Source organism: Chroicocephalus ridibundus, chromosome 8, assembly GCF_963924245.1.
Source record: "Chroicocephalus ridibundus chromosome 8, bChrRid1.1, whole genome shotgun sequence".
NCBI lineage: Eukaryota > Metazoa > Chordata > Aves > Charadriiformes > Laridae > Chroicocephalus > Chroicocephalus ridibundus.
The window spans coordinates 50,742,775-50,756,114 of record NC_086291.1 but is presented as its reverse complement, the minus strand read 5'-3'; the positions used below and the strand labels follow the sequence as shown (position 1 = coordinate 50,756,114).

Sequence of the window (13,340 nt, the reverse complement as noted above, 5' to 3'; positions counted from 1 at the left end):
CCCGTGGGGACCAAGCCGTGGCCCTCGCTGCCGGCTCAGAGCGGGAATGGGGTTTGCATTCCCTGGAAGAAAACACTCTCAACCTGCAGAGCTGGGCGAGTCGGAGAAATAACTAAAACCAAAGCGCTCGCCTGCTTTCTAGCCCCGTGAATTATTGTCCCCTGGCCCCTGAAAGTTTAATGCCGGGAGCAGTGTGGGGCCGGGAGCAGGGTGCCGGCGGCAGCGCGGTGTCACGGCGAGGGGTTGTGTTATTTATTTATCGGTGCTTGGCGGAGTGCCTGGCGCACACAAAGCGGTAAGGGGTGAGCTAGCGAGCTTGGAAACCTGATCCCCTCCGTACCTGCTCTTTGGGGCTTCGATAAATATTTGATGCCCCCCAGCCCTGCTGCCCTGGGTGGGCTGGGGGTGCTGGGGTGGGGGGAGAGCAGCCCCGCACAGCCTTGCCGAGCTCAACCAGGGGTGAGCATCGGGTGCAAATTGGGGTGACCTTTCCCCTGGGGGACACTGCTGGGGACAGAGAGGGGTCCCAAGCCGGCAGCTGCGGTAGCCAGTGAGATGCAAAGCCTGGGAAGGGCTGGGGGAGGCGGGGGGTGGGGGGAGAATGTGTGTGTCCCTTTTCATCCCAGCCCTTGCAGCCATATCCTGGCCCTCAGGACCTGCTTCTGTCCCGGGGTTGTGTTCAGGCATCCGAAACGCAAAGGGGAACCCGAAGTTTGGAGCCTGCCCAGCTCAGGCTCTGCAGCGTTCGCCTGCCTTGTCCCTTCCCAGTGGGAATGGGCAACTGCCGCCTCTGGGTCGTGTCCAGGCTGTCGGGGGCCTGGAGACCCCAAAGGACCTCCAAAGGAGGGTCTCCAGCCCCCCGACAGCCTGGGCACGACCCAGGGGTGGTGTCTGCCTGTCGCTGCTGCGATGCAGCCATGACTTTGCAACGAGAGGGACCATGGCTGGGCCAGGACCAGGCTCATCCACTGTCCTGCTTCCCTGGGACGGGCTGCCACGTTCTGCTGATGCTGGGGCAATGCCGTGCCGGCGTAACTCAGCTCCCTGGGGGGCTGCTGGGATGGGGTTACCCCACTCCTGGGCTCAGTCCCCGGCTCTGGCATCGGTGTGTTTCGGGGTCCAGCATGGGAGAAGGCAGCTGTCCGCCTGCAGGCAGAGGAGGAATAAAAACGTGTCGATGGTGGTGATACCTGCTCTCCTGACGGCCCCGCAGGAGAGCAGGCATGTGCATCCAAAGCGTGCAGTTGTAATGTTATGTCCGCTTCTCCTAACAAAGGCTGGACAGATTTCTGAAGTCTTTGATTTATAGAACATAGAATCATAGAATGGTTCGGGTTGGAAGGGACCTTAAAGATCATCTAGTTCCAACCTCCCTGCCATGGGCGAGGACACCTCCCACTAGACCAGACTAGAAAGCTGTAGTAATGGAGTAGCTATTTTTTAAAAGGAGGAGGTTACTCCGTTCCTGGTGATCTCTATCCCACCAGCGGTCTCTCCCCTTCTCCATCCAAGCTGAATTAGCCCATCGCTCTGGTGGGCAGGCGCCTTCAGATGCCAAAGGCAGGATGGGCGGCGAAGGGTGGGTTGAGCTTTGCTGGAGACGGGCTGGAGCAGTGAAAAGAGTTTATCAAACAAAAGCGGGTCCAGCCGCGAGGGGCTGGGCGGCGCGGAGACCTTCCCCTGCAGGACAAAGGGTGATTCATTCCCCACCGCAAACAATGCCTTGAAATCACAATTGTCCCCTCACTGTGGGGAACAACCGGGAGCAGAGGATCACGTTCCCTGGTAGGTCCCGGCTCGCACGCAGGGAAGGGAGAAATGAATCTGTGCAGCAGGCACAGAGACTCGCCTGCCGGGGACATGGGAAATACACGTGTTTTTTCTGTCAGGGAGGGACGAACGATGGTGTGGTGATGCCACAGACAGCTGGGCAGGGCCGGGGAGCTGGACACACCAGTGGCACCCAGCCTGCTGCCCGTGCACATGGTTGCAGCCCGTAGGGAGCCTGAGATCCCTGGGGCACATCCAAGGTGAAGGCTGGCTTTGAAATCACTAAAGAGGGCAACCAGAGCGTTTTGGCAGGATCTGGGTGGGTGAGGCGATGGTGGAGTCTGGGGTCCATGGTTCCTGATGGATGTGTTTGGGATGCAGGCAGCGGCAGAGGTGTGCAGTAACATGAAGGATGCTCTGGCAGAGGCACCAGGTAGGTGGCAGGGTGGTAGGAGGCCATGGCTGGCTTGAGAGGGCAAAGGAACAAGCCTGTAGCCTTCCTGTCATCCCAACGGAAACTAATAAAAGGAAAATCCCATGACTCAGGGGATGAGAAGTCTGCTCCAGGGGTCTGTGAGCAGCGTCTCTGCCGTGGGGGGCACAGATTTAGGTTCTGATGCTGTCACTTTGCAGGTGAATGGCATAAACGTGGAAGGCCTGCGGCACTCAGAGGTGGTGTCCCACATTAAGTCCAGGGAGAACGAAGCCAGGCTCCTGGTGGTGGACCCTGAAACAGATGATTACTTCAAGAAGCTGGGGGTGACCCCCACGGAGGAGCACACTAAAGGTGAGACCTTGCTTTCCCTGGGTGACTCTACGCCGTTCCTGTGGCTCCCTGTGTCGTGGGTGGGATTTCAGAAGTGAGGGAGAGTCATGTTTCCCTTCTGTCTCATCCCTCTGTAGTTTCCTGAGCACCACCCAGCTATTTATAAATAGTGAGAATGCTCCCTATTCTAGCCATAAAACATTTATTTTTACACGGTGAATAATTAACTTAGGAACTTGCTGCCATAAAGTGACTGAGGTAAAGCGTAGCGGGATTTGGGGGGAGCTGGGTGCCCGGTGAGGGATGCTCTGATGGGACCGGTCCATCTGGTTGGGGCTGGGAAGCCTCTCCCGATGGCAGTTCCTCCAGCCCCTCCGTTTCGGCTGCAGCACCCGCACCCTGGGAGACGGGGTGGCCCCGCGGGGTCGGGGGGAGCAGAGCGGTCCGCCCGGGGTGCTGAGCTGGGGTCTCGGGAGAGAAAGGGCAGTAAATCCCCCGCCGCCCTTTGCTCCAGCGAAGGAGCCCGAGGGTGCCTCGAGAAACACCAAAGCAAACACCGTGTGCACGCAGAGGGAAGGGTTTCACGCTGGGGCGATCACAGGGGTGGCTGTTGCAGGAAATGCTTTCCTTGCTGTTGAAACCTGGCAGAGAAAGCTGCCCGTCCGCTCCCCAACCTGTTGTGCTGCGGCTCCGGGATGGGGAGGGAGCGGGAGGCTCCCCGGCCCCTCCTGCCCCTCCCCGGCTGAATGGGGAGCTCTGTTTCCCAATACAGCTCTTCCTTATCTGATCCGCACCCTGGCTCCCTGGGATGCTCAATGGGGAGATTTTGTCCAAAGAAACGGGTCGAACAATGCAGAGAAGCGCACGGGGCGAAAGTGGTGTCAGATGCTGGGCATCGGTTCGAGGAGGAGCTGGGGCGAGAGCAGTCTGCTGGCAGGAGCGATAAAGGAGCCCTTGTTCCCCGGGGTGGGGACAGAGCCAGGGCCACCGCCACACCGGGGGGGGGTGCGGGGGTGGGGGGTGCTCGAGCCCCTGCCTTGGCTCTGCAGCCCTCGCGGCCGTCTCGATGCGTTCGTCAGCGATCAAGAGATCAAGAATGGGGTCTGCCTGGCCGGTGACAGGGCAGTACGTGACAAAGTGCTCTGGTTAATTCTGTTGTTTGCAGGATAAGAGGAAATAATAATTGCACTCTTTAATCAAACTGCTTTGACCTCAAGCTGACAATTTCCATGTCTTACCGCTGATCCTAAGCACCTCAGCGTTTTAGCCAATGAGTGTATTTTAAGAGCTATTTAAGAGCACCTTTCAGAATTAAGGAAATACAAAAATATTTCCAGACGTGCCAAATTTTGAAATTACTTTTTAAGCGCAGTTCCACTTTAATGTTGCTTGTGATTTGAAGCTTGCTTCTCACGTAAATAATTTTAGCATCATTTCTGCTGTGAGCTGCCTTTCTTCTGATGACCGTTGCTCAGATCTTACCATACTGTAAACACGAGTCTGTATGACACAGTACTCAAGGATCCCAACACCATAACTGAGGCTTTTGCACCAGCGTGCTCTCAAAATGATGACTTGAGTTTGTTTTTTTTAAAGGCAAAGATGCCGTGATTTGTGTTAGGAATCCCTGCAGCTCACACTGATGCAGCCCCCAAATCGACCCTTTGGAGATCCCAGCTGTATCCGTACGGGGTGCAGGGAGGCGATGGCTTTGGAGCTGTGCAACTAACTGCCCTGGGTTTCTGCAGTTGCCAGCCGCCTTTGGCACCGTGCCGCCGCTCTTGCTTCACTGGATTTTGGGTTACAGAGTGATGTGCATCCACATCATTGTCTTCTGCTGGAGACACGCACAGAGTGAGGACTTTGCCCCGAGTAGCGTTCATGCCTGACATAATTCAGTTATTAATCCTCTCACAATTAACACATCTGTTAGCCTGGGACAGATGAGACATGGTAATGCCTTTAGCAATGACTTGATCTTGGTGACTGGCAGCTTGTCTGCATAAAATTTGCCATTGTGTGGAATACTGTTGGTGTGAATTGTTGGAAGTGAGAAAAAAAAAAAAAAAAAGCCGTGGTATCTGGGGAGCGGGTTGTTTGCCGCACGCTGTTGTGACGCCAACAACATGCTGATTTCGGCACTGAGCGTTGGGTTGGTTTTTAAGGTTTCTGATTAAACAGCTTAACAGTCAAAAAATTTTGATTTAATTACTTAACAGTCAAAAAAATGGGAGCGCGCTGAATCTAGCGCTCATAGAAGGAAGTTACTTCGTCCCCTTCCTGGAAGGTGTTTTCTTCTAATGAGAGCAGGGTGAAATGAAATGGAGACCTTGTTGTGGCCTGTCAGTGCTTAAAGGGGGCTTATAAGATAGATGAGGATGAACTTTTTAGCAGGGCCTGTTGCAATAGGACAAGGGGTAATAGTTTTAAACTAAAAGAGGGTAGATTTAGACGAGATATAAGGAAGAAATTTTTTACAGTGAGGGTGGTGAAGCACTGGCCCGGGTTGCCCAGAGAGGTGGGAGATGCCCCATCCCTGGAAACATTCCAGGTCAGGCTGGACGGGGCTCTGAGCAACCTGATCTAGTTGGAGATGTCCCTGCTCATTGCAGGGGGGTTGGACTAGATGGCCTTTAAAGGTCCCTTCCAACCCAGACTATTTTATGATTCTATGAAGATGGAGGAACTGGAAAGAATTTGGTTCACAAAGGGCACAAGGGGGATGGACAGGCTTTTGTGTGGGCTCAGAAGCAGCACAGGACAAAGTCAAGAGACAAGACACGCTGAGCTGGTGGGGTGGGCAAGGGAGCAAACAGGCTTGGGATGGCCAGGTGGGCGATGCCGAGGACTGCTTGCCTGGGACCTGAGGCCAACAATCCCAGCTGAGTGTATTTACTGCGTATTTTCTTTATGTGGTCTCTAGGTGTGGTACCTCAGCCCATGACAAATGGATCCGCACAGACTCAGGTGAGTACTTGCCTGCTTGAGGATGGCCGGGGGGGCTGGGCAGCATCCCGGGTTAGCTCAGTTTAGGGGAACATGTTGGAGTGACCAAGAGGGACCAGGGGTGAGAGGCCAGGCTCCTGGCAAGCCGGTTTTCCTTGGCTCCCACCTGTGACACTGAGCCTGTCGGGTTGACTTGCCAGCCTGCAGAGCAGAGAGGGATGCTCATAATGTCCCCAGGGCTCGTTTAGCTCTGCTTAACTGCTGCGGGCTGATTTTAATTGCTTCCTGCTGCAGCTTTAATTTAGGCGTTGAACAAGGCTGGTTTCAGCCCTGTTTTACTCAGTGATCCCGGTGACAGAGGGACGAGGTGTGCGGTTGCCCAGTGCTGGCAGGATGGGGACCACGCTCTGCCCGGCGCGGGGGATGCGGGAGAGCAGGGAGCAAATCCCAGGGAGCTCCCGGGTGTGCACACAAGAGTGTGTGTGTGTGTACACATGTGCGTGCAGGGTCCCTTCGGCAGGACCCTCCCCTCCGGGCTCTGTTCCCGTCCCTGCACAAGCCAGGCGTTGCTCTCAGCCTGGTAGGGTGACTGGGATGTCTGTCCCCACCGGGCTGGAGCATTTTTCTGCCTAGCTTTTTATTTTCTTTCTAATTCTGTCTTTGGGCAAACTGGACTAACGTTTTAATTTCCACCAGCTGAATGGAGGATCCACATCTTCATCTCACAGTGACCTTCAAAGTCCTGGGAAGGAATCGGAGGTAAAAGCCCCAAATATCCAACCCCCCCTTTTACATACTATTATAGGTACACACTTGCCTTACGATACTGTGTAACTATGCTTTCCACTGCATTTTCAGTTTTGTCTCGTGGACTTGGGTACGCTTGTATCCGTCCAGCAAGCGAAATCCAGAGTTTCCATCCATTCCTTGCACTGGGTATGTGCACGAAATGGAGCTGGAGCTGTCAGCAGCTGCTGGTTCCAGCGTGGAGGTGGCCACGTTGCTGGGATGGATCAATAATTCCTTCAGCTGGCTGGTCGAGGGCTTGGGACCCTCAGGGTGACGCGTGCGGTGGCAGCATGAGCCGCTGTCACAGCGGTGTTCTTTCTCCTCTTTGTCCAGGGGACAGAAAAACTCATGGGGGTCGTGTGGCCTCTGCCATCAGCAACAGGTGTCCCCTATTAATGGACGAGTTTTGTGAGGGTGCAGATGGCGTGCTCCATCCTGGCTCTGAGAGGACTCACGCGTGCTCGTCCCTTCGGGCATTGTGACCTCAGGGAGATGGCACTGCCCCAAACCGAGCAGAGGAGAACGTCAAGGAGTAACGGCAGCAAGTTAATTGGTGCCTCGTTGGGCAGTGACTTGAATAATTTGAAAGGAGGTGTAAGATGAAAGGATGTCTACAGGAGTTTTGGATCTTAAGTGTAATTATACTGAGGAGCTGCGAGGCTGGGAAGCCGGGAGGGCAGGAGGAGCAGAGCTGCGAGGTGCAAGTGCTGCTAACAGGAACAAGGCAGGCTAAAATTTGAAAGAAAAAAAAAAAACAAGCCAGATTGCTTTTAGCTTGGAGCACAGTGAATTTATCAGAGCGTTTATAGCAGATGCTCGAGATGGGAGGAGCGTGGATTTGGTGACCCGCGGGGCTGGGGCTGTTTCTCTGGTGCAGCCTGGCAGCAAAGGGCCAGAGCAGAGGCGGACCTCGCTGTGCAAGGTGAATCGGCCACCAAAAGTAAACACCAACGCATGGATTGGTATTATCTCGGTGTTGTTAATATAGCCAGTATTATCTTTTTCTTAAAATAATAAGTAGGGGATTTCTAAAGTGCTCAAAAAATTATCTTTAGCATGAGGCTCTGCTACAAATAGAGGAATGCGTCCGCGCAGGTGCTCTGTGGGCTCCCAGCTGGTTGTCAGTGCTTGTGCTGTCCCCTGTCCCGAGACGGCTGGGAGTGGGAGTCTGATGGCAGCAAGTGCTCACGCAGCCTCCGCTGCGCACCCAGAGCCTCTAAAACATCTCGAGCGCCAGCTGCGTCCGAGAGCTGTGGCCAAACGCCTGCAGTCTGGCACCTCCGTTTCTCTCTGACCATTAAATAATACATATCCCGATCCAATGGCTGCTGCCTTTGGAAAACCGGGCAGTGTCCTGCTGCCTGAACATTGCGGTTCCTCCCATGGAGTCAACCCGGAATTTTTCAGAGCTGGGAGGGACCTCTAGAGATCATCTAGTCCAACTCCCCTGCTAAAGCAGGATTGCCCAGAGCACATTACTCGGGACTGCATCCAGGCGGGTCTTGAGTCTTGAAAGTCTCCAGAGAAGGGGACTCCCCAACCTCCCTGGGCAGCCTGTTCCAGTGCTCGGTCACCCTCACCGTAAAGAAGTTCTTTCTCATATTTGTTCGGAACTTCCTATGTTCCAGCTTGTGCCTGTTACCCCTCGTCCTGTTACTGGGAACCACTGAAAAGAGTCTGGCTCCATCCTCCTTAAACCCACCCTTTAGGTACTTGTAAACATTAATAAGGTCTCCCCTCAGCCTTCTCTTCTCCAGGCTGAAGAGTCCCAGCTCTCTCAGCCTTTCCTCATAAGGGAGATGCTCCAATCCCTCAGTCATCTTAGTTGCCCTACACTGGACTCTCTCCAGTAGTTCCCCGTCTCTCTTGAACTGGGGAGCCCAGAGCTGGACACAGTATTCCAGTTGTGGCCTCACCAGTGCAGGGCAGAGCGGGAGAATGACCTCCCTTGACCTGCTGGCCACACTCTTCCCTATGCAGCCCAGAATTCCGTTGGCCTTCTTGGCGACAAGGGCACATGGCTTGCTCATGGATAATTTACCGTCTACCAAGACCCCCAGATCCTTTTCTTCAGAGCTGCTTTCCAGCAGGTCCACCCCTAACCTATACTGGTGCCTGACATTCTTCCTCCCCAGGTGCAGGACCCTACACTTGTCACCTTTGGGCTGTTTCAGAGATTGCTGTCCCACCTCTGTAGTAGAAACCGGAGTCCCTGAGGAGCGGTGGGGGGTTGCCTGTGGCTCTGCCCCCCAGCTCGTAGCCTGACGAGCTCATTCAGGCCACCGCCCCGTTCAGTTTGCGTTCGTAAGCAAAGCTGGAGCCATTATCTTGCAGCGCTGGTGGAAGACCTGCCCATGGTTATCAGCAGGGTTTGTGAAATCATTATTTGGGAGTTTCGCCTGTGTGGTAGGGCAGCAGTGTGAGTAGGCAGGCTTTAAAGTGTTTCCTTAGAACCGAAGGTCTTGATTCTGTATGTTTGTCCACTATTGACGCAAGCGTGGTGCTTGCTGAGCACGGCTGCGCAGCTCCAGGGTGCAGCCGCTTCTCCCCGAACTGGTCTCCTCGGGCACCTCCATCCTGCCTGGCACTGAGACCTGGCAAAGCCTCAGGATAGATGTGATCCATGAAGCCGAAGCTTTAGATTGCACCTGCTGTGGAGTGTGCTGCCTCCTAAAACCAGCTCTGGTGAACCAAGTCCTGCCAGGGACGATGCTTCTCAGACCTGTGGGGTTTGAGGGGCCCGGGAGACCCGGTGCTGGGTCCATCCCCAGCAGGGATGCAATGGAATGAAAGCATTTTGACCAGGATGTTAATTGTACCCTGAGGACGTGGTGGCCATCCTTCACCTACTGCAGGAACAAGAGGGTCAGGGCTAGTGGAGGGGGCACCTGGGGCTCCCGGCTTGAGGACACGTTGCTGCGGTGTCAGTTACTTTAGAAAAGAAAGTTAATTTTCTTATTATAAAAGTACTTCTTTTAAGCAGATGGAAAGATGCGTTTGTTTTTTGGTTTTTTTTTTTCCCCTATACAATTCCCAAAGCAAATACTGCCTTGACTGGCGCGTGACGGTGGCCGTGCGGGGCATGGCCAGCCGGGCACACAGGCAGGATCTGCCGTCCTCCCACGCAGCCCCATCCCCGCCTCGGTCAGCCGTGGCTGCTCTTGGAGCAAACGGGTGCTCGGGTGGGCGAACACAGGGGACCCCTTGCCACAACCCCTCCCTGCGAGCCCCGAGGCTCACCCCGCTTGTTCCCTCATCCCTGCTTTTTGCCTTCACCAGGGGCTTATTTTTCATTTTCCCAGCAGACAAGCGGAGCAGCTTGTTTTCCCTCTGGCAGCAGCTTCTGTATTTCTGCTTTTCCACTTCCAGCCGTGGCAGCCACACATTCTTCAGGCGGGGGGGGGGAACCAACCACAAAACGCAATGTAGTAATTAACTTCGTGGCCACACGGATGCTGCCGCTGCCAGTGGAACCACAGACACGGCACGGGGGTGGGACTTTGACCTTCTGCTCCAAAAAAAGCCACCCCTGCGCATTTGCTTATCGTGCAGGCTGGAGGAAACGCCTCTCCCAGGGCCGTGCAGGGTGAAACGCTGCAGGACACCATGGCCGTGCTCGCGGCGCTGCGGGGGATGCTGCCAAGGGCTGACATCTTTTCTCCCTCCTCCACGCAGGATGGAGACGCGGAGAAGAAAGACCCGTTTGAGGAGAGCGGGCTGAGCCTGAGCCCAACGGCTGCCGAGGCCAAGGAGAAGGTGCGGGCCAAGCGGGTGAAGAAGAGAGCTCCGCAGATGGACTGGAACAAGAAGCGAGAGATTTTCAGCAATTTCTGAGCCTTGCTGGTGGCTGCCGTCCGCCGTTCTCCTGCCCCTGCCCCAGCTCGGACGTTTCTGAGGTGCCTACGCCCTGTCCTTCAGTGTCCATGTGAGATGCTTTGTGCTCTGCTCTTCACTGGTTGCTTTTACAAGGCGTATTTTAAAGTCCTTTTTTTTTATTTTTTATTATTATTATTATTATTATTGTTACTCACCAGCGATTCTCATACGACAAATGTGACCAAAGCTCCTTTTCTTGCTTGCTCTTCAGCCCGGCTCTGGCTGCCCACCATCCCCCGTTCCTATGAGAAAAGACTGGAAGAGTTTAACTCTTGTTTCTTACCTGCATCATTTAGGCTTCTATTACTTTTTTTTTTTTTTTTAATGGGGTGCTTGTTTTGGTTTTGCGGGTGTCCCAGACTGAGCCCCATGGGATGCTCTGTGCCCCTGTGCAAATGTCTGACGGCCTCGTCGCCCCCCGCCGTGGTGGGGGTCTGCAGGGTGGGGTGTACCTGGCACCCCCTCCCCGGCACCCCGTCTGCAGCGTTAACTACTCACACGATGGGAAAACAGGACAGTGGCTGTAAATCGCTCTTGTTGGCTTTGCTATTGAAACGAAGTAGTTTGGTTTGTTGTTTTTGTTTTTGGGTTTTCTTTTTTTTAATGAAGCCCCATATGTTTCCAGTTAGTTTAGGAACGTCCCTCTCCACCAGTGACTTCTGCCCTGGCAATAAAAGCCCCGTTTTCGTCCCCGACAGCTCTGCAGAGGGGAGAGGGCAGGATTTAAAAACAAAACCCAAACCCAACAGCCCAAATGCCGCAGCCCTCACCATTTGCAGCCGTCGATGCAGCCGGGGAAGGCAGGGAGCGGGGCCAGTCCTGCCCCATGGTGCGAGGAGCCATGCTGCTGGCCCGGCCCCGGCAGCCTTGCAAGAAGACAAGAGCCACAAGATGCTACAAAACCTCTTTGGATGGACTTGGAAGTGAGCACATCCCAGCTTCTGTTTCCAGCAGGGATCTATCTCCAGCTGGGGGCTTGGCGCTGGGGGAGCGGGGCTCAGCCGTGGCTGGGTGCTGGGTTCTGGAGCAGGGTCTGGGTCCCACCTGGTTTGTTACTTCTGGGCTGGCACATGATGCCTCCAGCCCCTGAGCATAACTGAGTCTGTCTCGCCATCGGGAGGGCGTCCTCCGAAGCCGTGGGGTCTCCGTGGGGCTGGCTACGAAGCAAGCAGCGGCGTGATGGAGCGGGCACTCGCTTTGGCTTTCTGTGGGCTCCTCTAAAAAAACCCTGCTCTTGGTATTAGAGCCTCAAAAATATATCTTTAAAATGTCACAAATTAAGCCCCTTTGAGGTCTTTATTACTTGCCTTTGGCTGTAAACGGGGGAAGATGACTAAGCTGAACTAGTGTGCTCTCAGAGGTTACAGACAGAGGTGTTTCACCAGGGCAGGGTACCGGCGGTGACGGGGCTGTCCCCGTCCCTCCTGCCCTCCAGCAGCCCCCCAGGCCCAGCCACGGTGGCTGCCCAGTATTTCAGCTCAAATGCCAAGGCAGCAGCGGGAAGGGACTGGGCACAACAGGACAGTCGAGTACAAACCCCCTTTCCCCAGCTAAAAGCGAATGGCAGCAATCACTGGGACGTCGATGGACCATTTTAAAAACAGGTGGTGATTTTTGCCCAGTGAGCTGCGGATACCGTAACGGGTCTGGGTGTATTTCCTAAGTATTGAGCTAAAAGGTGCCTTATAACATTTACTGCTCTCCTCAGCAGCAGGTCGGGGCTCAGCACAGTGGTGGGTTGGTGCAGGGCAGGGGACCTCAGCAACAGGGACCAGGACATTTGGCTTCACCCCAGGGAGCAGGTGATGCCCGTGGCTGTTAGCTGGCTTGCAGGAGAGCATGGGAAGCCTCAGGGGTGAAGGAGATGAGTTCTCTTTGACGAAAGTTATCTTTTAGGAATGTTGATGGGCTGAACAGGTTGAAAAATGATGACTCTGGAGAGGAAACGGTGCAGGTGTTTGGCTATTGGTGACGAGACTGGCAGCAGGACGATGGCTCAGGATGCGGAGAGCTTTGCTTCCCCTCCAGGACTCTGCCATTAACAAGACACCTCTTCCCTACCCCACTTCAAAGACGATTATCTGCTCTCTTTTTTTTGGCCCCCAAACTATCTGCTTCTATAAATCAGTAATCTTTTGAAGGAGCCCTTCTTTTTCATGGTATGCACGTTGCTTCCCATGCCTCCATAGCCAAACACCAGGCAGTGCCCCGGTCTGCGCAGGGCAGAGCGTTCCCCATTACACTGACCTAAATGTCACACTCTCCGATGCATGTCAGAGAGCAAAGACCTGTTTGTAAATACCGCATTTCTCATACAGGACTGGACCACTGCAGTTGGCGGGGGAGGGGAAGAACACGTAGTTTTGAATGCAGATCAAAAGAAATCAGGTGTGCAAATCTGTACTGATAAGATTTTAAAATCTTAATCTCTGCTTCACCCATGGAAACTGCTCCTGGTTAAAGCACTTATCGTATTTCAGACATCTTGTAGCTCAGTAGCAATTATTCAGTTCCTGTACATTTAACTTGGAAAAAAAAAAAATCAATAAAGTATAAGGCTGTCAGCTACATTGTAAAAACATAATGTACACTGTAATGTCGGTAATAAACTTCGTTTTCCCATGTACCAAGTACTTATTTGCTCGTTCCTCATCTGTTTGGTAGGGAACTTCAGAGCGGAATTACAGCCTTCTTTAGCACATTATAAACTTTGCTTCCTCCCTTGCCTGGTTAAAAGAGTAGCTGAAATTAATCCTTTGAAGCTCTACAATGAAGTCAGCACTGCCCTTTCTTTGAAGAACAAAACAGAGATGGCGGTGGTGTCCCTTCCGTCAGCTTCTGAGGCGCACTAGCCCGGCTCCTGTGGCCACTGTAACCCTTGCTGGCACACACTGAACAGAGCGTGATGCTGGCTTGTCTCCTGCACCCCTCTGCCCTGCATTACCCCCTGCTACCAGGACCCGGAGGTCACTTGTCCAGGTGGTGGCCTCTGATCCTGGCTTGTGAGGTCTTCAGTTGTACCTTACCCATTGCAGTGCCCCTCGTTGCCCGGGCTCGGCAGGCGGCTTGGCAGGTCGCACGCTGCCTGCTCTCAGCTGGCAGGGCTGGTTGCTATGGTCTCACGCTTTGGTGAGATCACCCGTCCTCTCCTCCCCCTGCCCTGTGTTGCACAGATGCCAGCAAAACTCACGGG

General features: G+C 54.2%; 1 protein-coding gene across 1 annotated transcript in view; it reads left to right on the top strand.

Moving 5' to 3' along the window:
* The window catches only part of NHERF2 (NHERF family PDZ scaffold protein 2), a 40,917-nt gene extending 29,555 nt beyond the window's left edge, over positions 1–11,362 (top strand). Inside the window, exons 4-7 of the mRNA XM_063342721.1 lie at positions 2,404–2,557; positions 5,460–5,503; positions 6,179–6,241; positions 9,947–11,362. Coding sequence (XP_063198791.1) covers positions 2,404–2,557; positions 5,460–5,503; positions 6,179–6,241; positions 9,947–10,105 — 420 coding nt within the window. The 3' untranslated portion in view covers positions 10,106–11,362. The remainder of the gene's footprint in view (positions 1–2,403; positions 2,558–5,459; positions 5,504–6,178; positions 6,242–9,946) is intronic.
* Positions 11,363–13,340: the final 1,978 nt, after the last annotated feature.